General features: G+C 37.2%; 3 protein-coding genes across 3 annotated transcripts; all 3 read right to left on the bottom strand.

Moving 5' to 3' along the window:
• Positions 1 to 4115: 4115 nt before the first annotated feature.
• Positions 4116 to 5393, bottom strand: LOC147505461 (uncharacterized). The gene is made up of 5 exons (XM_086605551.1): positions 5263 to 5393; positions 5082 to 5166; positions 4865 to 5000; positions 4635 to 4789; positions 4116 to 4233 (listed from the first exon to the last, which is right to left on the bottom strand). The coding sequence occupies exons 1-5, from the start codon at positions 5303 to 5305 to the stop codon at positions 4116 to 4118; spliced, it is 537 nt and encodes a 178-aa protein (XP_086461677.1). The 5' UTR covers positions 5306 to 5393.
• A 6317-nt stretch (positions 5394 to 11710) lies between these two features.
• LOC147505462 (uncharacterized) lies at positions 11711 to 12220 on the bottom strand. The gene has a single exon (XM_086605552.1). It carries the CDS (start codon positions 12218 to 12220, stop codon positions 11711 to 11713), a length of 510 nt encoding a protein of 169 aa, XP_086461678.1.
• A 1976-nt stretch (positions 12221 to 14196) lies between these two features.
• Positions 14197 to 16737, bottom strand: LOC147505463 (uncharacterized). The gene is made up of 3 exons (XM_086605553.1): positions 16608 to 16737; positions 15138 to 16529; positions 14197 to 15044 (listed from the first exon to the last, which is right to left on the bottom strand). The coding sequence occupies exons 1-3, from the start codon at positions 16735 to 16737 to the stop codon at positions 14197 to 14199; spliced, it is 2370 nt and encodes a 789-aa protein (XP_086461679.1).
• Positions 16738 to 23869: the final 7132 nt, after the last annotated feature.

The following is a 23869-nucleotide window of genomic DNA, read 5'->3' on the forward strand; positions in this document are numbered from 1 at the left end:
GCCATACAGAATTGAAATGGTGGGTTGAATATAAAGATGTTAATTCCCATATAAGTAGAATTCGTACGTGTTAGATTGGGAATATTGAAGGCATTGAAGGCTCTGAATAAATTCTGATGGTGATGATATGGGCCATTAATTAGGCAATGGAGGAATTAGAATTAAGATGGAGGTCCAAGAGCAAGAATAATATTTGACATCTTCTGCCATAATTCTGAGTCCTTGTTCTTCCCCGACATACGGTGGGAGCGGAGGCATTTGAGGCGGCTGCCAAGTTTTGTTATGGGATAAACTTGAAATAAGTACGGATAACATTGCCATCTTTAGCAAGGCGTGGCGAGAATATCTCGAGATGATGAAGACTATGCAGTCGGTGAATGAAGTAGCGATGAATAGCCTTTCAGGGGCAGTCTCCGTGTTGCATCTATCAGAAAGTCTCCTTCCCATGGCGGGGTAGGTGAAACTGATGTGGTCGTTAAATAGACGCCATAACGTACATACACTAAATACAGTTTCATTCTGGATTTCAGATAACATAATCTTTTGAAAGCACTTCAATTATGGGTTATGAAATGTGATTTTACTTGGATCATTAATTTTTTTTATATTTTTCTTATATTTGATAACTGATTCAAATCTTAATTTTAGGCTTTCTTTCAAGGATTTTTTGCTATGTTCTACTTAACTGTATGATTTTGGTTGATATACTAAGGCTCTATGACCTATGTTTTAGATTTGTATCACTATCTTGACAATATACACTAAAAGTCGCCTAAATACCAAATCTTCACATGGAAGATAGTCTCATGTTTTCTTTTGTAATGTTTTTCTGCTGTTTGTAAGTGTATATAGTATTAATTTTAGGCTTTCTTCCAAGTTCTAGGATTTCTTCCAAGTTTTGATGAAAACCTTAATTTTAGGCTTTCTTCCTAGTTTTATTTTGCTATATTTTGCAAGTGTATGATTTTGGTCAATATGCTAAGACCCTATGATCTATGTTTTAGATTTGTATCAGTATCAAACACTGATGTCTAGATACCAAATCTTAACATGGAAGATAGTCTCAAGTTTTTTTTTTGTAATGTTTTTTGTGCTATTTGTAAGAGTATATGCGCTTGTTGCTAGTTCTTCTATGGGGGCCTGATACCTATAAACAATTTCTGTACTTAAGATAAAACCCCCTGCTTCTCCCCTACGGCGTTTACTTTGTGGGGCATATTCTGCGCTATAGTTTCCAAGCTCAACCATGGACCGCCTCTGCTTCTAAGCTTGTCACTGCTCGACAGCTCTCTCATCGTCTTAGTCTTCCTATAATTTTCTTGCAGACCAGAACTACTTTCTTCTTGAACCTGGTCCACACTAATGTTCCCCTTTGGCTGCTTAATTATGAGTTTCTTGTGAGGCTGGTCTCTATCTACCTCTGTAGGTGGCTTTATAACTAACTTTGGTTGTTCAACCTGAGTATCTTCAGGTTTTAACTTGTTTGAGAAGACGATTCTACTAATCCTATTAACAGATCTAGTCCCAGTTTCAGAATCAACAGCAACTTGTTTATCGGAATTCTGGGATTCCTCTGGTGCAATTTTCTCACTGAATCTATTATTCCATTCATTGAAGCCACGCTTAAGACCATACCCCTATATCCTCGTATGTTACGTTAGGCACTTCAACAACCGTCTCGTGCAGAGCAGAGGGATTGATGTTTCCAAGGGCAGTTGTAAAGTGCTAATTAAGTATCTATTTTTTCCTCATTAAATATTTGCTAACTAATGACCTTATTAAATATTCTTTGCCGGCGACAAAGATTCCACAAAACATAAATTTATGTAAATTTCAAATTTTATTTGTTATTGTATATATTACCACAAATTTACAACAAAATATAATTGGTTTTTTGTTGTTGTTGTTGATGAAATGTATAATTGCCGAATGTAGAGTCTTCTGAATTATGATACTCTAAACTTTCAAGAACGTGAATGCAAGGTCCAAGAAATAGGGAAATATTCATGCCTCCAACGCTTTTGATAGTTGATACTTGATAGTGTGTAATCGACGACTAATAGCGCATCGATTGTATTCACTATTTCAATACAAAGCTAGAGGTTGATTCTTCAGTATTCCTCTGCTCTGCTAATACTCTGCAGCCTTGTTTGGCTTCCTGCTTAGCTCTATTCGATTTAGCATTTCAATTGCAGTAAGATCATGTCAGATCAGAATAAAAAAATATCTGTTTGTCATTTTTCTCTCGTACTTAAAGTTAACATGATAGAGAAGGTCAGAAGGAGCAACTCTCCATCAATCCATCCTAAAGTAATTGACCAATGAAAGATCTAAGTCATTGGTATTATTTATTTAATTTTCGTTTTAAAGAATTGAGTTTTACCAATCTACATAATTTTAGACCATATGTTAAGTCAAGGAATTTATCTTTAATTCTAGTCAGTCAATCTGGTGACTAAATCCATATTCCATTTTCCTTGCTTCATTCCTTCATTCCCTCTGACTTTTAATTTCTTCTACTTCTCCCAAAGTAGCCTCCTTCACACACTCTAAGGGAGACATTTCCATGTTTTGGGGTCCAAGATATTTTTAAGAACTTAGTCTCTCACAGTACTCAAGTCGGATTCTAAGCCGTGCATCATGCTATTTATCAGATTTCTGAATTCAACTATCTGGATGAGTGCATAAGCGCAAGCTCATGGAACTTGAACTTGAGAAGTCTGAAGAGGAGCTTTTAAAGTATAAAAAACAAGCAGAGGCAACCCTTGATGCCAATCCCAAGGCACTGGATGAGTTAGACAGCATAAGGAGAGTCAAAGAAGAGCTGAAGCTGAACCTCGAGAGAGCACAAAGGGAAGAATAGCAAGCAAAACAGGACTCAGAACTTGCTAATCTAAGGGTAAAGGAAGTGCTGCCACCAAATCACAGTTCGAAGTGGCCCAAGAAAGACATGCTGCTGCAGTGGCAGAACTGAAATCTGTGAAAGATGAGTTGGAAAATTTGCAGGTCGAGTATTCTTCTTTGGATTTGGAGAAAGAGATGGCTTCAAGAGAAGCGATGTTAAAGGCAAAGGAAGACGGAGAGCTATTGAAGGTAGGTGCATTTACCATGAATAAAAGATTACATGCAACTCAGAAGAAGATAGAAGCTTCCCTAGCATCAGAAAGGTTAGCTTTAGCAGCAGTCATGACCTTACAAAAAAGTGAACTGGCTGGAAGTGGGAGTAATGAAAATGCACCAAACGGGGTGACACTCTAGAGGAGTACTACACACTGAGCAAAAAGGCTCACAATGTGGAGGAGCAAACAAACCTAAAAGTGGCAGCTGCCATCTCTCAGATAGAAGATGCCAAGGAATCTGAGTTAAGAACTCTACAGAGATTAAAAGAAGTGGAACTGGAGAAGGCTACAAAGTTGGAAGAGAGGAGAATTGCAATGGAGAAGGATGAGATGACCAAGGAAGGCAAGCTAGCAATTGAGCAGGAGTTGAGGAAGTGGAGGACTGACAACAAACAACGATAGAGAGCAAGTGATGTTGGTCATGAGGCCAAAGCTGAGCCAAATTCACATTCTCTGGGAATTGAAAGTTTCTGTTAGAATTATTTATTGGCAATGTACTTAAGTGTAACATAGCTGTGTAAATTGGACTCGAGAGATATCTTGACTGCGGAGGATCTGTCTTGTTCCTTCGCTCAGAATTGATTGACTGATGAGAGACGATAGTTTTATCATTGTATTCAAACTTTGTATTTTCAAGCTGGAACTGGTATTACGAAGTCATATTTTGCCATGACACAACTTTCATGACATAACTTCCAGAAAATCATGTTAAGAATTTCCCATGGCACAACTTCATGGCATGCAGCAATTGCAAGATGTAGGACTTGCGTACACAAACTTGGACAAATAAATTATCCTAAAGATTTCAAATTAAACTCACAAATTTCAGATTGAATTAATGAATTAAAGTAAATTAATCCAAAGACACTACTAAATAGCTCGAATAGTTTAAAACCTAAACATCATTAATGTATCCCAAAGTACAGATGTTGTTGATGAAATATGAATAAATCCTAATAGAATTCCTATTAATCTTCCATCCTAAGGCGATATTCTTCATCCTTTGATCTCTTTGTTTTCCTCATTTTCCTCTGTTTCTAAATCTTTACGGGGTTTTTTTGATGGACGATTTTCTTCAACAAAGTCTTCATCGTCTTCTAATATATCCGTAACACTGAATGAAGGGAACTTTTCTTTTATACTATACTCATTTAGCTTAACTTTGAAAATATACTCCTTCCCCGCATTCTTTTCAAGCTTTTCCTTAATTTCTTCAGTACTTTTTCCCTGCTTTTTGACAAAATAAATGTAGGTACGGTTCAATTACGAACTTTGTATCATTCTATAAAATAATTTTTAAGTATTTAGTCATGTACTTGCCTCAAGTCAGCTCCATTATTTTTGGATAGGAAACTCGACTATTTTCTGCCTTTTACCAAAGGCGACAAAAGTCGTTTGATCTCCCCTCTCATCTTGTAATGCATAGTTTAAGTAGGTACCTGTTGATGTTTTAAAGTTTGAATTAGTAATGAATTATAAAACCGAAGATGTAGTATTTATTAGTGATTTCTTTACCTGTCTTGTGGAGTCTTGTATGTTGTTTCACAATTACTGCAAAAAGGTTCCGATCCTTTGTTAACATGCTTATAAGTGCAGTTCTCGCATGATTTGTAGCTCCACTGGTTTCCAAATATCTTCACAAACTTTGCCCTGCAAGTGAATTGCTTTCCCTGCAAAAAATATGTTTATTACTTCAGTTTTTATTAATTTCATCACGGTATTATTTAGGCATTTACTTGGTATACCTGATTGTGTGTTTCTTTTCCTAGTGAAATTAGCTCCGAAATTGAGACTCTGTCTTGATTCATTAGTTCCTTCATTGATGTAGGCTCGTCTGTCACTGCTTGTTCAATTTGAACTCTTGTATTTCTAATTTGATATCTACGAAAAACAAATTAGGGATAAGTCATATTTGTTAATGCTTTTGTGAGGAATAGTAATGCTTTTGTTAACGAATATCACCTGTTTCTCATCTGGTCGACGTGGCCAAAATGTTCCAAATTCAAGTACAACTTTGTCGCAGATGTTAAACAAAGTTTGTATTCCTCTGTAAAATATGAAAATTCAAAACATTAGATTTGTACTTACTTCCATTATATATGTTTAAAAGTCTATATAATTGATGATTAATAATTATACTTACTTCCAATCATTTTCAGGTATAATGATGTGATGATGAGCATCATATCTTCTTCTTGATTGCTGATATTTGCCAGTCTATCGGAGTTGTCACCCCATAAAGCTATAGTAAGCTCACTTCCCCTGATTACGTATTTACATATTTAGCTGTGTAAGAAATTAAGTTAAAAAATAATTTATGTAGATTTTGTTTACCTTTTGTTTTGTATTGTGATTTCCCTAAATCCTTGAGGTTTCTTTGGCCCGACTCTGATAAGTTTTCCTATGAAATCTAATTTGTAGACATTGTTAGAAATTAGTTATAATAAACAATATGGTATGTATAAATAACTCACCTTTGGTATGAAAAACTGAGATATCCTTTGTTTTCATAAGATCTTCAAATTCTACGAACGAAAAATTATATCTGTTGAATGTCGTCCCAATTTCTTTCGATGGAGATACTATAGTATCTTTTGTGAAAGAAATAGTGTACTTAGATCTTACTGGACGATATCTTCCGGTTGTTTCTTTGACTTCAAATTTATCAATTACAAATATGTCTCCTTCTATCAGTTTCTTTTCAAACATGTGTTGGATTCTGGTGAAATCTTTGCATGAATTTGATTCGATTTGCACAATGTAATATAAGTGGATTAAAATTCAAAAATTATTTTGATATAAAAGAAGTAATTTTTGAGTCCGTTTCTACCTTTTCGTCAAGTAGCAGCATGTGTAGACCATATGATTGTGTCTTGTCTGTAGATTAACAAAGCTTCCCACATTTCGCTTATCGTGCTCGAACCTTCCAACCGCCGATTTGTCGTTTATCTCATCGAAAAAATTGAATTTTCGGTCATAATGTTAATGTTCACACAAAGATATCCAAATTTATTAGAATTACAATTGTTATCACAATTATGATGAATATACAACCGTTTTGCTATGTATGCATGGACAGATGTATTATTTATGCCGAAGTTCATGGATTAAAATAACAACAGTTTACTAATACTATTAAAAATCTAATAAGATTGAAAAAGAAATTATTGTCATGTGTACCTTTTCTCCAGCAAAGCTCTATAGTTTTCTGTAAATTATATTAATCGGTTGTGTTGTATTTATAAGTTCCGAAGGTGTTGTTCTAGTTTTAGAAGTATACCTGCTTTGAACTTGTACCGTATGTATAAGTTTAATTAAGCAATACTTATCTAAATTTGAAACTGAACGTAGGTAGAAGTTGAATTAAGGAATACTTCTCTGAATTAGAAACGGATAAGTATATAAAATAGAATTAATTTTAGTATGGTAAAGGCCGGACCAATCCAAGTTTGTATCTAAGACGACACAAAGAGAACCGAATGGGAGGCGCGGTTCGATCAATTTATGCTAATGCGTCTGTGGTGAAACTCAGATTCTTCCCTCCTCGCTCATACTCTTGAGTTGAGCTAGAAGCAGAGGTCCTATTGCCCAAACACGTTTCCCAGTTGACTTCCCCAATCATCCAAGCTTGATTTCTCAAGCACTTCAACCGTGTGTTCCAAAGACTTCCATCCGCTCTCATTGCAGTATTCTTGTCTTTTGGCAAAAGAGAGACGATGGGTTAGTTGGATCAGCAACTTTCATGTTGTTGGAAAGCTGGTTTCGTGGATTGTGATATGTGGGAGATCGGGAGTGCGATGACGTTGTCTTCATTGGCCAAATGAGGAAAATGAGTCCGGATGGAGTTGTAAATGGACATTGCGTAAGGACCAGAGGTATAGAAAGGAACATGTTGAGAACCAAAGGTATGTGCAACCTCAACACTAAAACCCTAGAACATATCAGAGATGACACATACAGGAGGTATTCCATCATTGGATTCTTTCATTTGAGACATCAGACGTCGAAAAGAAGGCTCAAGAAGTGATTCAGCAGCGTGATAGAATTGACCAATTGCCAATAGGTTGGAGAGAGCATCAGTGTTTTGAGCATTTTGAGGAAGTGAAGAGTGATGAGATGAGAGTTGGAAGGACAACTCTTGGAAACGAATGGTTGGGTAAGAGCTAAAGTGGGCTTAAACCGAGGGCGTTTTTCGGAGTCTTCGACTATAGTGATGGTGAGTGAAGGAATTCGAGAGGCTAGAAGTCGTGCTAGATCAAGGAATGGATTCAGATGGCCTTGTGCCATGAATGGGAAGACTGGAAGAGCACTACATTTCTGGCACAACCACTCTCACTCATCTTCCTTTCTCTCTTTTTTTTTGCTAAGTGATGATACTAAACTTACACACTTGTACTCTCACTCATCTTCCTACCTTTCTCCATTACACACTTGTATTCTATAATCGATGTGTCCAATACGTTTTTTTATGAGTATTCTCCAGCTGTGGTAGTCAATCTATTTTGGCATTGTGTACTTTAACATTGTCTGTCTTCATTAAGTAAACCCAGTCAGCCTCTTATCTTCTTTTTAATTAATTTAGTGGAATACCAGCAGCTTCATAGTTACATTGCACATTTACACACCACTTACTAAAGGACACATATATTGGTAATTTGTATATTAAAGCTTTTTCAATCTCATATCTCTTTATACCCCCATGCAAGTTTTCACTGTGTGTTTGTCTAAGTTTGTAATAACAATGGTATAGTTTCTGCTGTTCGTGTGTTAAATTTCGACAGACGGCATAAACTGTACCGTCCGTCTAAAAAAATTTCAACTTAAATTACAAAATAATGGACGGACGGCAGAACTATATCGTATCATTTAGCACTTCAAAACAGAAAACACAATTGGATTGGTTTTTTGATTTTGGGGTGCTAAATTTGACTGGGAAAGCTAAAAGGCCTATGTAGCTAATTTAATAGACAAATAGCTGGAGCAAAGTTGGAACTGCTAGAAGTTTAAGATTGTTATATGGATGTTGGCGAGCGAGCTTCCAAAGAGTAGAACCTTGGTTTAAAGTCCCTTTAAACAATCGTAATTAAAGTCAAAACAGAAAATATCGCTGACTGTAATTGCTCGAGTTCATGAGCATGAATACAGAAAATATCCACAACCACGTATCTGAGAATGGGGTTTTTCTCGATGCTCGAATCTAATATGTTTACTCCTCCTACCATTAATGAAGCTTGTACATCAGAAAAAAAAAAAAACTCAGCTAGAGATAGGAGCCTATGCCTTCCAAATTCTTTTTTATCTGTCTCTGACGCAACTGTAGTACGTTAAGGCAGTGAGTCTGATTAGGAATCTTCTCCGCCTATTTGTGAGTGCTCATACTGGTTGCCTGGAGCTCCAAATGAGTGCGAGTTAGATCGTTTTCAAGCTTACTTAGGGAAGAGTGTAGTTTTTCCATCTCGAAGCATGCAGGGGACGGACCTTACAACACGGTTTTAAAGCTTTTTAGTTGCTCCAATAACCCGCGATGAGAAACGAAATAAAATCGGAAGGACAAAGAAAGATAGAACTAAATACATGCATAACAATAGTAAATAGGAAAAGCGAAAAGCCTCACCCCTGATAAGCATCTGGCTATGTGGGTGTAAAGCTGTGATGCATCCCTGTATTGGGTGAAGTACGCAATGTCAGCTGGGAGCTGAGCTCCATGAACTAACCCAAGAGTAGCGTCATCCATGAAAGTAGATTGGTCAGCTTGAAACCTCTCCAACTGCTGCTCCGGTTGCCTCTCCAACTGCTGCTGTGGCTGGAAAGGCATTGGAACAGAATCCTTCTTTTGTGGCCACCTTTGCTCCCTCGATAAGCTTTGCAACCAATGTTATTTCTTCTCTTGTTTGTCGGATATGCTCATAGGATCGGTTTTCAACACTTTAACTTTCCAGAAGTCGATAATACCTCAGTTCTGGTCAGTTGCAGGTGATCCAAAGACTGGTGCGCGACTTGGTAAGGGTGAGGTAATTAAACCTATAATCCATTCTTTACACTCTGTTCTGTACTAAATAGAAGATTGTGTTGAGTGTAGACTGCAGTCGCTCCAATAACCTGCTATGAGAAACGGAAAAAAAATCAGAAGGACAAAGAAAGATAGAACTAAATACATGCATAACAATAGTAAATAGGAAAACAGAAAGCCTCACCCCTGATAAGCATCTGGCTATGTGGGTGTAAAGATGTGATGCATCCCTGTATTGGGTGAAGTACGCAATGTCGCATCCCCCTTTCACTTGGATCCAGAAGTCGGTAATACCTCAGTTCTGGTCAGTTGCAGGTGATCCAAAGACTGGTGCGCGACTTGGTAAGGGTGAGGTAATTAAACCTATAATCCATTCTTTACACTCTGTTCTGCACTAAATAGAAGATTGTGTTTAGTGTAGACTGCAGTCGCTCCAATAACCTGCGATGAGAAACGAAAAAAAATCAGAAGGACAAAGAAAGATAGAACTAAATACATGCATAACAATAACCGAGCTCGATGAACTAACCCAAGAGCAGCGTCATCCATGAAAGTAGATTGGTCAGCTTGTAACCTCTCCAACTGCTGCTCCGGTTCACTCTCCAACTGCTGCTGTGGCTGGAAAGGCATTGGAACAGAATCCTTCTTTTGTGGCCACCCTTGCTGCCTCGATACCCTTTGCAACCAATGTTCTTTCTTCTCTTGTTTGTCGGATATGCTCGTAGCATCGGTTTCCAACACTTTAACTTTCTTGAATGTATCAGTCCTAGCATCCCCCTTTCGCTTGGATCCAGAAGTCGATAATACCTCAGTTCCGGTCTGTTGCAGGTGATCCAAAGACTGGTGAGCGACTTGGTAAGGGTGAGGTAATTAAACCTATAATCCATTCTTTACACTCTGTTCTGTACTAAATAGAAGATATTACCTGAGGAAGGAAGAAAGGAAACTCGGTCCTTAAGTATTAGGGTCGGTCTGATAGGATTGACTTGCTGAACTGAATGGAAGTCGCGATTATGGCGCTTTACCGGCTCAAGTAATCATTCCAAGCCACGGAAGTCACTCCACATCTCCAAGGTCGGGTTATGACTTTCTTCCCGGTTCAAACCTTCCCATATAGCGGGGATGGCAATAAAGCCCTGTTTCGGTAAGAACCTGTACCTACTTCTTTGGCACACATAGGTGATGAACTTATACAGAGATCAGCAAAGAGAGAGTGACCTTCCGGAATAGCAATAAGGGCCCCATCGCCATCACTATCACCATCAACAGCTCAAACTCCCGAGTCATAAATCATTATCTATAGACTGGATAATGGGTCTATAGATCACGTGACAATACATTGAAATCAGTCTACGCGTTCATATGACTATGTTTAACTTAGGGTACACTGTGACACAAACCAACATAATTAGAGCTGTGTCAGGTCCATTTTAATATAAAAAATATAATAGTCATTAGTTTTAGAAAATACCTTTAGTGTTAAAACCTTCAGATGGAATTGAACACTTCTTTATAGACAATGTTTTGTGTGTGTCCTTCAGGCTCGTTCCCATTCCTTTTGATCAAAAACTTCAGTCCCTCTCGTGATGTTATTCTTGAAACTACAACATATAACTGTCCATGCGTGAAAACTGGTGTTGGCAAATATATTCCAACTTTTTCGAAAGTTTGTCCTTGGCTTTTGTTTATGGTCATAGCAAAACAAACTTTTACAGGGAATTGCTTCCTTCTGAATACAAATGGCCATTTTGTATCGCTTGGTGACAATACTGTTCTTGGAATGAAAACTGGATCTCCTACTTTGTTCCCTGTAATAATATTTGCATATATCACTTTCGAAGCCAATTTTGTGACGATCATCCTAGTACCATTGCATAGTCCTTGACTCGATTAATGTTTCTCATTAACATAATAGGAACACCAACTTTTAAATCCGGTTTGTGGTTTGGTATGCGGAAAATTCAAGAGTGTTTAAAATTCGCCGGGTATAGAACATCTTGTTCAAAGATGTTTACCTTCAATTGGACTTAGTGAGTCTGCACTTAAGTATGTCTTCGATTGTTTCGGGAGTTTGAAATTATTGTAGAATTAATTTCATCAACCGCTTTTGTTCCTCGGGGCTAGAATGCTTCTTTCTTTGAGATCTTGAACATCTCAGATATTTGTTGACCAAACCGGATATATGCATGACACAATATCTTCTCTTTGGGTCATCACTCTCAGGAATAAGCAAGTCTTCAGGAATTTTGATCCAAGTTGATTCCACTTCATCACTCAATCTAGAAGCAGGCATATTTCCATCTCCAAGGTCTAAAACCCATTTGCTAAACTCTTCAATAGAGTTTGTTGTAGCTGAGTCTATATTTCCAATCTTCAGTCGCATGTTCTCAGTTAAGTGAAAAACTTTGCAGTTTTTCCATAATTTTGACTTGTTGATAGAAGCATCAACAACATTAGTTCTTGTGCCTCTTGGAATGACTGGTAATATTTGTCTGAAATCTCCTCCCATTAGGAATGTTTTACCACCAAATTCTTTGCCTTGTGATTTAAAAAGGTCCTCCGATTAATACGGTTTACACCCTCAAATCCATGTCTCAGGAGTCATTGGTGCTTCGTCCCACACTATTAGATCAGCTCGCCTGATAAGGTTGTGTAATAATGTCCCTTGAGAGATGTCACAATTGGTGTTTTCATCAGTCGGAATAACAATTTTAAACCTAGAGTGAGATGTCCTTCCACCTGGAAGTAGGAGTGCAGCTATCCCAGACGACGCAACTGCAAGAACAATTTTTCCTTCAAACCGAAGTTTAGAAATTATTGTTTTGTAAAGATATGTTTTGCCAGTTCCTCCGCATCCATACACGAAAAAAACACCTCCTGATTGAGACTGAACTACATCATTAACAGAGTTGAATACCTCACGCTGCTTAACATTCATTCCGTTGTTAAGAATCTCACATTCTTTTCGCAACTCATTGCAGTCGTAGTCTAATTCTTCAGCAATCAATCTGTTTTCTGTGGAGATCCTTGAAGACATATCAAATTTCGGGAAATCAGGAATGTTTGTGACAGATAATCCTTTTTCAGCCATAATTTGTTCAATTTCACAGAGAGTCTCATTTCTAATCTGTTCTTTAGTGAGTTGGAGATTCTCATTATTGTTTTTCTTTCTGTATCGAAACAAAATATCATCTCCGAGGTGCTTTTGATGTTTCTCAAAAAAGTTTATCGGGATAAGTCACCCCCCACAAAGCGATTATCAAAGTGACGAACAATTGTCTTAAAGATTTTGGAAGTTGCCAATGGCTTGCTTCTTCCATAGCATCATCCCATTCGCTGTCATCCTCTAGTAGTCCATGCTCCTTGATAGAAGAATTTAACAAAATGATACATTAGAATTTGAATATACAAAATATAAATTAGTCGGTAATTTCAATTTTTGATTTTGATACAGTAAATATCTTTGATAGTAATTTTTTTTGTCTTGAGTCTTTTTCTTATTAGAGGTGATTTACTCCAATTCTTTTATATTTTATTCTCAATGTAATACTGATATTCTGCCTTCCTCTTTTGTAGTTCCAGAATCTTGGAACTGGGAATGTAGATGATGACGTACCATTGGAGGGGGTGCTTGAGGATCATAATAACCCAATATCAGAAGATCTGGAAAATCACATGCTGGGTGATAATAACGATTGTATTGAAAATTTAAACTGGTAAGTGAATGCCTCTTTATCTTTCCTAGGGCAATCCTATAAAAACTATATATTTGATACTTGATGGTTACTTTTTCCAGTTTTTGAACCTTAAATGTCTCAAACGGCAGGATGTCGTCATCAAGTTAGAAATTGTCATGTTTGTATCTATCCTATAAAGTGAACTTTAGCTATCATAAAAGCATCTATTTCTGGACTCGATAATAGAAATGAAAGCTTATCTTAGTGTGATATGAACGTAGGCTCTATGCATTACTTTCCTTTAAGTGATGCTAATAAGGGGTGTCGCAGTTCTTGGATGCCTATGCTCCAGAGCATCCCTGAGGAGCTATAAGCTGTTGAACTAACTTTTCATATCCATTATTTCGTAGGAATTAACAATCCCATTCTTTTGTATATATGCCCTAGTGCCTATAAAGATAACTATTTATCATTGATCGCATCCCTGAGGAGCTATAAGCTGTTGAACTAACTTTTCATATCCATTATTTCGTAGAAATTAACAATCCCATTCTTTTGTATCTATGCCCTAGTGCCTCGACATCCCAAGAACTGTTCTATATTATTTTCTTCTAGATTACAGTGAACAGTTTGCTTCTCTGAAATGCCAAACATATCATAGCTTTGGAGCTCCAGCTACATGAGCTTCAATGAGCAACCAAGCCTCAGACCAATCATTGTTGGATATGTATGATTCACCGGAGTTGTTTTTCTACTCTTATCATAGATAGTTACACCTAACAACTCATGTCTCTAATAAAGTGAAAAATCCCTATGGAGGAAGGGACTAAATGGATTTTCTCTCAACATCCAAGCTAAGTCCGAAAAATCAGGTATTGACCTTTGCTACTTGATTAAATATTGGCATATAGCTCGATTGGGGTTGTGTTGAGGATCTGAAATTGTGGATTGCTAGTTTGAAATTTTTATTTTTCATTCAAAATATTAAGCTTCCTAAGCTGCAGTGAAAGCATGTGGATGAACATTGCTAAAAGACTAAAATTACTACTGTCAGTCCAGTGTAGGAGTAGAAGTCAATATTAGGTCTATTTTAATGCATTTACAACATATTTATCTAGTCCTTATTGTTTTTAATTTATAGATTATGTACAACAGATTTATGTTAGAAACCAATATAAACTAAAGATAAAATGTCATTAAAAACATACCTGACATGCAGCTTTGAAAGTTAGATAAACTTTTCCATGCTTGATTCGAATATCTTCATAATTCAAAGGGCCTTTGACAATATTCAAAGCAATAGCCTCAAATATAATCTTTCTCCTGATGTGGGATGTGCGTAGTACACACGTCCAACTTTCTTCCCTTTTTTCCTTGGCTTCCACTTCTTTTATTTTTTATTCCATACAAATTTAGTAGGAAAATCAACATACGTAAGATTCCTGGCTAATTCTGGATACTCAACATTTGCCGTAAACCACTCCGTGAACTTTGTTTTTGAAGCATTTTTCCGATTTATTACATCTTTTGGATAATCTCTTTCACTATAATAAACCAAATGCTGACCTTCAAGATGGAATGGTAACCTTTCAACGCCTGGACTTCTGTATTGAATATCAAATTTCAATAGTCTCCAAACCGCTTCCGAAGCAGATAAGAAACGACAGTCTAAGAAATTTGCAACTTCATCAACATCATTTACTATTTGATGATTACTGTCGTTGTCTGTAACCAAGTTTTCAACAATAATTGCAGTAGCTCTGTCCCTTCCCTTGTTAATGTATTTGAAAAGGTACTTGATTGATCTGGCCTTGTTGCAATGTTCGACATTAATATGAGCTTGGTACTTTACTATCAAATCTACATTGTATGGAACAACCCATCTGTTATCAACTTCTATTTTCTTTTTCATTGCCTTCCGATTGTTATTTCGCCTCCTATAAATTGTGAATTCATTGTCATCAATAGTTGTCTCTTCACTAAAAGGTTTTTGATAGAACTTAGTACACTTCTTCTCTTCCATGCAAGGGGAAGCTGAGTTTTCATCACCACACGGTCCATGAATCATGAATTCTACAACTGATTCATATGCAATTTTGTCCTTAATTGGGTCGGGTAACTCAGCAGATATGAGATTATTGATTTGAGAAGGAGTAGTAGGCTTCGAAGCGTTGTCCAAAAAGAGTAAAATGTGAGCATGTGGTAAACCTCTCTTCTGGAATTCAATAGTGTATAATGCTGCAAAACATTAAAAAAATTATATCAAAGTAAAATGAGTATTATTTTGTTAAGTATAAATTACTTATTAAAAAAACAATAAATCTAGGATACCTGCCCAAGCTTTTCCAAATCGTTTGCGCTTTTGTAAGTCTGTCATCAGTTCATGCAATTTAATCTCAAAAACTCTTGCAACAATATCGGGAAAATCATCGGGTTTATAACCAGGAGCAACCATGTCTATACATCTTTGAATTTCTGGCCATTTGGGGTTGCAAGTAAAAGTAATGAAAAGATCTGGTGCACCAGTGTGTCTGCATATTGCAATGGCATCTTGATAGTTTTGTATCATATAACGGGGTCCTCCTGTGAAAGATGAAGGAAGAACTAATCGTTTCCCTACACAACCAGGCTTTGCGTCACCAGCAATAGCAGCATCTACTAATCCTTGATACAATTCTGCACGAATTGTTTCTTGATTATTTCGAACCCATTCCATTCTACTTTGTTCAGTAGCTGTATAAGAATCTACACAAAACTGTTGTCTCAACTTCTTTCCACAAACCACAGTTTGGCCTTCATTGTGTCTCAGTTGCAATCTAAAAGCATAAAATTCTCTCATGCTAATATTTTTTCTTTTTCCAACTACTTTATTGTTTCTATATGGAATGTCAATTCTATATCCATCTTCAGCATGGGGGAACAAAAGTGGATATTGCATTGCCATGAAACTTGGAAGTAATTCATTGATTCTCTTCAATCCAAATCCTTTCTTGTCGACAATAACATCTCTGTGCTCATTAAATTCATCACCATTACCAACAATTAAACTAGCAACCTCTGTTGATGATGGTAAATTATAAAGTCTTCCATCTTTTTGTCTTCTATTAATCAGTTTTATACTAATGTCTGCTATATGACATTCTTTAAATCTATCCCTTGCCATTCTATAAGTCTCAGTGAGTTTGTTGGTAACATTCAACATATCTATCAGTCCTTGAACAATGCTAGGATCTAACTCGTCTCTTGCCCTCTTCTTTACAATTTTCTTACTGAGTGAGTTCAACCTGTGTGAGACTTCATTTTCTGTATCATGTATGTACAACTGTGCAAACCTTGGACGGACTCCTTCTGGTGGAAGCAAAGTTCCTATTTTATGGTGATTTTGTCCTTTTATTTTATAAACAAAGGGCCCCCTTCCATCGTTAATTGAACTCTGTACTGCACCACCAGTGGATGTGAACGCAAACATGGAGTTGTAGATGCTGATGTTTTCCATGTAATTTGAAGATTTTTGTCCACCTTTGCAATCCAATAGATTTCTCAAAAATTCAGGAGTTTCTTTTAGAAGAGGCAATTGAACCTTGCCGTTCTGACAACATATTGAGAATTTAGGATTCGTAGGTTTTTTGATCAAATCATTCCTTTCTTCATACCAGACAATAGCTCCACAATGAGAACATATTGAAGTTGGACAACCAATATCTAAAGGCTCAAAACAACTTCCTGCAAAACAATTATTAGATTATTTTATTGCATAGACTAAAATAGCAATACGGTATAATTTAGTGTCAGAACACTTACTTGTATGTGAAACTTCCAAATCACAAATACGTGGTACTTCTGGATTCAAATCATTGACATCGTCATCTTCAGAATCAGTCCCACTAATCTGTGAGAGGTAATCGTCGTCATTTATATCAACATCATCCATTTGATATGAATGGAACTGATTTGGAGAAATACCAAGTCTCTTATTTCTTAATATTTGACTTCGTTTAAACCGTCGTTCTCTAGCTCTTTCTTTAGTAATAACTGTTTAAAAATTTAATCATCCACAAATAATAAACTAAAAGGTAAATTATGTGATATTTTGATCATACCTCTTTTTTTTGGATTAATCTTGCGGATGGATTTATTTTCGTCTTCTTTCCAGCCTTTTCCTTCGTTGCTGTACACAAAAAAAAAATACTTGATCAAAACAGGAGTCTGCAGCCCAATAAATGCGAAACAATTTGTTTAATCTTCAAAATAGCAGGGCAACTAATTTCAAATTACATAGACAACAAAAGGTAGAGTTTACTTCCAAGCTTTAGAATTCGGTCTATAAAAGCATACATACTTCGCTTGTTTGGTTCTTCTGGGCATGTGACCATATCTTTTTGTTTTCTTTTCAAATTAGTTCTCTTGTTCTTGAACCAATTATTTATTTGTTTTTCAGAAATAGGACCATGTTGTATGAGATAATTGGTAATATTTTGTATTCTATCTTTACATGGATTACAGGTCTCTCCATCAAAGATTTCATTCAAAAATCTTTTTTGAATTGGTTTTGGTGTCCAACGCTTCATGATAGACATGGAGGAAGAGAGGGATAAAGATGAATGTGATGAAGATTTATTGTAAACTGCGTGAATTGGAGATGAAGAATATAGAATAAGTATTAATTTCTAAGTTTTTAAACTTCTATCGGTGGAAGAGTTTAGGAAAAAGTGGACACTATATAAGTGCAAATTGGGTGTGTTTAGGAAATTGACGTAGTACTCTAGGAAATATTTTTTCTCGTTTTTTTTATCGCAGTTTGGTTTGGTTTGGTTAGGACCAAGTCAGTTTTTATCGCATCAATCATCCTTTCTTATTTTATCGCTTTCTCTTCCGGGCAATCATCCTTTCTTATTTTATCGCTTTCTTATTGGAACAAACATCAAAAACCACACCTGAAAGCATGACATGTTGCTTGATCACAGATGAGCAGTGCAATTCAAGACCAGTTAAGGTATAAAGTTTTGCTTACACTTTTTCTTTTTTGTGAAAGCTCCTACCATATGCTTGCTTTTCATTTTAGCAACCACCTGCATATGATTCTAGGTTCAGGAATAAAAGAAAGATGATTGATAAGTAATGACTTGAGAATGAAATAGAGGCGAAAAAATAGTTTCTCCATTCTCTCCATATATCTCTCACTCTTCTTTACCTCCCAATTTGAATTGATATCGAACGAAACTCGCTTCCAGTGAAGAGCACCTGGTACCACGTAGCATTCATGAATACATGTTAGTTGGTCAACATCGTAATGGAATTTAGAAATTCTAGGCTGTGAGCTACTTCAAAAATATCTTCGTGGAATCTTAAAGTCAATGATGTAGAATTGTGGGGTGTGAATTGGCAAGGGGCCGTGTAGTCATTAACATTGAAATACCTAAATAAGTTTTAAGATTGTTGTCGGAGAGCCATATCTTTTTCCTTGTACGTTTGAGTAGTTCTCCCCCTTTAAGAACAAAATTTAGTTCTGATGACATGTCCAGTTATTTGCCTTCCTCTGATTGTTCCTCAGTTGAAGCAAGGACTGAAGTCTTGCATCCTTTTTGCAATCTTGCCTTGAGATTTGCGACTCCTCTTAGGCTGCATTAGTAACTTTTTAAAAGTCAGGTACTGGTGGATTTCACATCTTGTTTATAATTTCAAACTTTATTGCTCTGTGTGGACATTTTTATGTGCTCGTTTCATTTTCATTAAGTATATTATGTTTTACATGTTGTGGGGTTAGGCTACATTATAAACATATCACCTTGTCTTCGACTCTTCGCTCCCACAAAATCTCTATAACATTTAAGCTTATAGACCTATTATACATTATACACTCGATAGTAACACAGAGACATTGTTTGCCGGAGCTGCCATCAGGTTGGGCACATGAGCAGGGATTGCACGGGGGGCTTGATGATATGCCACAACTGTGGTGGATGTGGACACATGGCATATGACTGCCTATCGGGCAGATTTATGGAGTGTGCAAGCCGAAGGTACTGACACTTTCCAAATACAATTTGTAATTCCATCAATTACTTGTCTATCAAATAAATGAGTTAGTTCTAATAATCCTCTTATATCCCTAGTTAAGGTTTTTGTATAAAAATGGTCTATGTAACCTCGATTATATAACCAATTATATATTACATTTAGTATTTTGTCCCAAAAAATTCTCCTAGGACCTATTTTAACAAAAAAATGGATTAAGTTAAAATTCTTCAAATATGAATAAGCGGGACCATATAAAAGAAACGCTACAAATATTCCGAAATAAGCTATACTGACGGAAAAAATGGAATTTCTAACAAATTCATACCAATCAAAATAATTGTTAGAATTTGAATGTAAAAAGTTTCATTCTAGCCCGAATGATTCCCTCGTCTGAGAACCGCCATTCACGCACGAAACGGAAAAGTAAGCGGCTGAGTTAGCCTACCCTACTATACAATTGAGTAGGGGTTATAGTAGGCGAGCGAGTTAGCGAAGACGCTTAGGCTAATAGAATCGATAAGAGAGTCGGTGCGTAGCAAAGGTTAAGGGAATTTTGTTTCGATAATCAAATTACCCCAGTGAAGAGTTCTTTACTTGAAGACTTCAATATGATAAATATTTGCAGGAGCAAGTCTCTACTAAAGTGAAATCCGCCCCTTTTAATTCATAAGAATAAGGATGAGCAGAGCGAAGTCGTGTTGTCAATGGATTTCCTTTCGCTAGAAAAGCAGGATGGGGGCTGTAGAATGCCTTTCCCTGTCTGAGGAAAACGTGAAGAATTGCCATTTTATGACCTTGTAAGGCCCGTTGAAGTCCCCGAGGATAACCGTTTGCTATTGCTATAAGGGTTGCTCGCCTTTAGGTATGCAATCTTGTGTGGTCCAAGAATGTCAATGAACTTGTCAGCACCCATGGCTACTCCCAAAATCAAATAATAGTTTGGAGATATCCAACTATGTCAAAGGTACTTTCGATTTTTTAGTCCTTGAGCTTTTGAAACAACTAAAAGTTTATGTTTATGCACTCTTGTACTAATATATCCTCCATTTCAGTTGGCGACACTTACATCGGCCATACGTCTGAGAGTTCTCTATCTTGCCATATCACCTGATGGTCAGGTAATTTAGTAACTCTTTCCCCCTTCTCTTATCCTTCTTTTACATTATCTTTATATTTTTTTTTCTTGGATGAGGTTTAGTCAAGCTTCACCTCATTTTTTGTATTTTTTTTTCGGGGCTTTAAGATTTTTATGTTCAACTATCTTCCTCTTTCAGACCATTGTCACTGGAGCAGGAGATGAAACACTTAGGTTTTGGAATGTGTTCCCTTCTCCAAAGTTTCAGGTAAATTCAGTGAACTGTATATGTATATTGCATACACATACCATAGAGAGCCTATGGTTATGGTACGCAGCAAAGATGAATACGAATTCGGGGACTCTGCCTATTGGTAGTGGAATGAGTAAGGTTGCAGCTACCCCGTCCTTTAGAAAAATAATTGTTAGAATTTGAATGTAAAAAGTTTCATTCTAGTCGGAACGATTCCCTCGTCTGAGAACCGCCATTCACGCACGAAACGGAGAAGTAAGCGGCTGAGTTAGCCTACCCTACTATACAATTGAGTAGGGGTTATAGTAGGCGAGCGAGTTAGCGAAGACGCTTAGGCTAATAGAATCAATAAGAGAGTCGGTGCGTAGCAAAGGTTAAGGGAATTTTGTTTCGATAATCAAATTACCCCAGCGAAGAGTTCTTTACTTGAAGACTTCAAGATGATAAATATTTGCAGGAGCTATGAACTAATGGAACAGATGCTTAAAGTATACACCTACAGGGAAGGTGCAAGACCCGTCTTCAACCAGTCAGAAACCAAGGTAAGCAATTTGGTGCTTAAGGATAGACATTGAAAAAGTTTTTGATAAGATGCTCAGCATTATTGTATAGAATGAATGCATATTAGAGTCCCTTGAAGCTTCAATGCTAGAGTTGGAATCTGATTTTACGCACACTATTTCTGTTTTGTTAACATTCCAGTTGAACTTGAACCATGACAGACTTGCAGTTATAAGCAGAGTCACATTTTGCATTCAAATATTTCACTGTAAAGCTGACTACCCTCTGAGTCACAGCATGTAGTTTAACTGCAGACTCTGGATTTTCATGTACCTTCTTTCAGTTCTTTGGAACAGAACTGGTGGAGTTGATCATTTTCTGGTTGCTTGTCATGATTGGGTACACTTCTCGTGCCTCCTTCAGATTTAAATTTCACCATTTTTAAGTTGAGACTCCAATTTCTTGTGTAGTCTAATAAATTGTGTATTTCCCAGGCCCTGCATGAAATTAATGGTGCGACATATGAGTAGGTGCATTAGAGCACTCTGCAATGCTGATGTTAATGAAGGCTTTGTAATTGGCAATGCTGATGTAGTTGGACAAATGAAGGTGCTATGTGTCATTGTGTTGTGAGAAATTTAAATGGCTATTTATAGAAGCAGAGATGAGAGCTGGAGAAATTTAATCAGAACACCTTCTCTATTATATTGGCAAATTCGAATTTCTTGATTTAATAAAGGTCTCTTTACTACGAAATCTTGTGTCTTAACTACCACTTATTTTGTCTCTATTACACATCAGCTCACCATTAACCGTTTTTCAAGACCAACTTTGAAATGGGTAAAACAAAAGCAAGGCAAATAAAGTACAATCACACTTAAGTTACATTACATGCTCAAGGTCAGTTATGACTTTCTTCCCGGTTCAAACCTTCCCATGTAAGCAGGGATGGCAATAAAGCCCTGTTTCGGTAAGAACCTGTACCTACTTCTTTGGCACACATAGGTGATGAACTTATACAGAGATCAGCAAAGAGAGAGTCACATTCCGGAATAGCAATAAGGGCCCCATCTCCATCACCATCACCATCAACAGCTCAAACTCCTGAGTCATAAATACCCCATTATCTATAGACTGGATAATGGGTCTCAACCATTTTGACGCGATTGGGAACAAAACTTAAGAATTATAAGAAAAAGTTTTGGTGTTTCGACGAACGGTTTTCTATCAGCAGTCTCACATAATAACCCCTGCAGGAAGCCAAAACAAAGATTGGTATGAGTTACTATTCTTTAAATTTTTTATATCTACTACTAAAGTAGCTAAAAGCGAAGTAAAACTTAAGTGGAATATTTACGCCATGGCTTTAATCTTCAGGGCAATATCATTACTGAGAAGAACAAACTATCCATCGTCTTTCTTTTTTCGCTTCAAGAGGAGAGCACAGTCCAAGATATGGTCTTCAGCTGTTGGAGAAAAAATCTGGTCTAAACTTCCCCAAGGGGAAAATGGGACTGATTTACCACAAAGGTTGCTGCCAACTTCACTTAACCATGATGACGACCGTGGAGAAGCAGGAGGTGTTGGGGCTATTGGCGTACTCCCTTCCATTGAGTTCTGAACATGAATCCACCACTTGTCTTCCACCATGCACTTCTCTATCCCGGCTTAACACCAAAGAAACCTCTGTCGTCCTTCTAAATAAGCTATCATGCCTTTTGAGACAATCCAACTCCCTTATTCGCCAACAATATTATAGAGCGACAACACGTGTTACGGTTTGTCAACAATATTATAGAGCGACAACCGTGTTCTGACTACTCAATAGGCCAATGCATTAAATGCATCATATAACAGATAATAAATAACTCATTCACTTACCCATCCTAGGAACAATAAAAGCCGGGCCCTTTAGGCCTTGTAGTAGCCTTGAAACCTTACGGACTCTTTGTTCAAAAAGACAATTTGTGTCCACCACCATGTACCACATCCTATTTCTCTCTAAATGACCCGGTTTGCATAACGTAAGCAAACAATTCAAGCTGTATATAGCATAATAAACATAAAGACATACCAACTCATGTATGGAAATTGACTTACAGTATTATATGGGCGATGATCTCAATTTGTTTGGTCATTCGACCGAGATCTTTGCTTCTAGTAGCCTTAAGACTGAAGCTTCCGATATGCTACTCGCTCATGGTGTTGACAAGCGAGAGGTTGAAATGGTACCCTTCCTGCTCTTCTTTTGCTCAAAATTACATCCGCTTCTGTCGTGTCGACTTCCGGATAGAGGTTTCTTCAATCTAGAATCACTTTCGGGACTATCGATTGTCGATTCTCCTTTGTCGAAAATGCCGACATGCCGTTCTCTTCTTGATTTCCATTTGAAGATAATGATCCACATGATTTCTGAAGCTCAATGCCTACTCTCCTCCCCTTCTTCACTAATTTCGATCCAAGTCCTGATTTAGGTGTGAAATTCATATAGACTGGATCAACACCGGTCAGATGGGTATTCCCCAAATACCTTCTTGCATACAAAGCTGGCAGTATGCAAAGCACAACTTTCTCTGGTTCCATGCCCTCTGCCGTAGTTAGTTGCTCCTTGGCTTATCCATCCCCGACCACCCCCACCACGAGGGCATCGGGATAGAGCAGTTCACGTTAGATTCCCCTCACCGTCGCACCGTTGAATACCTGAATCAAACATAAAAATGTCAAAAATGAGGATGACCATAACTTTCGGGCGACATGTGTAATGCGATAGGATGACCGGGTAAGACATTAACACTTACATTCGAGTGCCTTGGCGACTTGGCTTCTAAAAAGCGGTCAAAAGTGAAAGTATGCCTTCTCGAGTTGCTATCAAACCTCCCCCTGGGGTGAACGGATGGATCTTGGTTGTCGTCCTCACAAACTGAAATCTTTGTAGTAACTCCAACATCACTTTCACTACTCACACTTGACATTCTTCCATTCGCCACATGCCCGCCTTCAAGTTGCTGAGACTTTCCATCCATAACAATTTGTGAAAAACCTTCAAGTAGCAACCCATTACATCTAGAGCAATACAAATTCTTTCGCTTTGCTCCAATAACGTCTCGCTTATCAATCTTCAAAGCTCTCGCGGCAAGATGAGGCGGCAACTAGTTCCAGAACTACATCACAATATCAGAAAATTATAAAAGACTCAACCATTGTAAAAAAAACCAC

The sequence above is a fragment of the Coptis chinensis genome, chromosome 4 (assembly GCF_015680905.1).
Source record: "Coptis chinensis isolate HL-2020 chromosome 4, ASM1568090v1, whole genome shotgun sequence".
Lineage (NCBI taxonomy): Eukaryota > Viridiplantae > Streptophyta > Magnoliopsida > Ranunculales > Ranunculaceae > Coptis > Coptis chinensis.

Bases quoted from the DNA above. Each gene is read 5' to 3' on its own strand.
- LOC147505461 (XM_086605551.1), bottom strand. From the start codon at position 5,305: ATGATGCTCATCATCACATCATTATACCTGAAAATGATTGGAA. The intron at 5,001-5,081 runs GTGATATTCGTT...TGTTTTTCGTAG, and splicing joins GTCGACCAGATGAGAAACAG to ATATCAAATTAGAAATACAA. The intron at 4,790-4,864 runs GTATACCAAGTA...TATTTTTTGCAG, and splicing joins GAAAAGAAACACACAATCAG to GGAAAGCAATTCACTTGCAG.
- LOC147505462 (XM_086605552.1), bottom strand. From the start codon at position 12,220: ATGGCTGAAAAAGGATTATCTGTCACAAACATTCCTGATTTCCCGAAA.
- LOC147505463 (XM_086605553.1), bottom strand. From the start codon at position 16,737: ATGGATGATGTTGATATAAATGACGACGATTACCTCTCACAGATTAGT. The intron at 16,530-16,607 runs GTAAGTGTTCTG...ATTGTTTTGCAG, and splicing joins TTTGGAAGTTTCACATACAA to GAAGTTGTTTTGAGCCTTTA. The intron at 15,045-15,137 runs GTATCCTAGATT...AATGTTTTGCAG, and splicing joins ATTTGGAAAAGCTTGGGCAG to CATTATACACTATTGAATTC.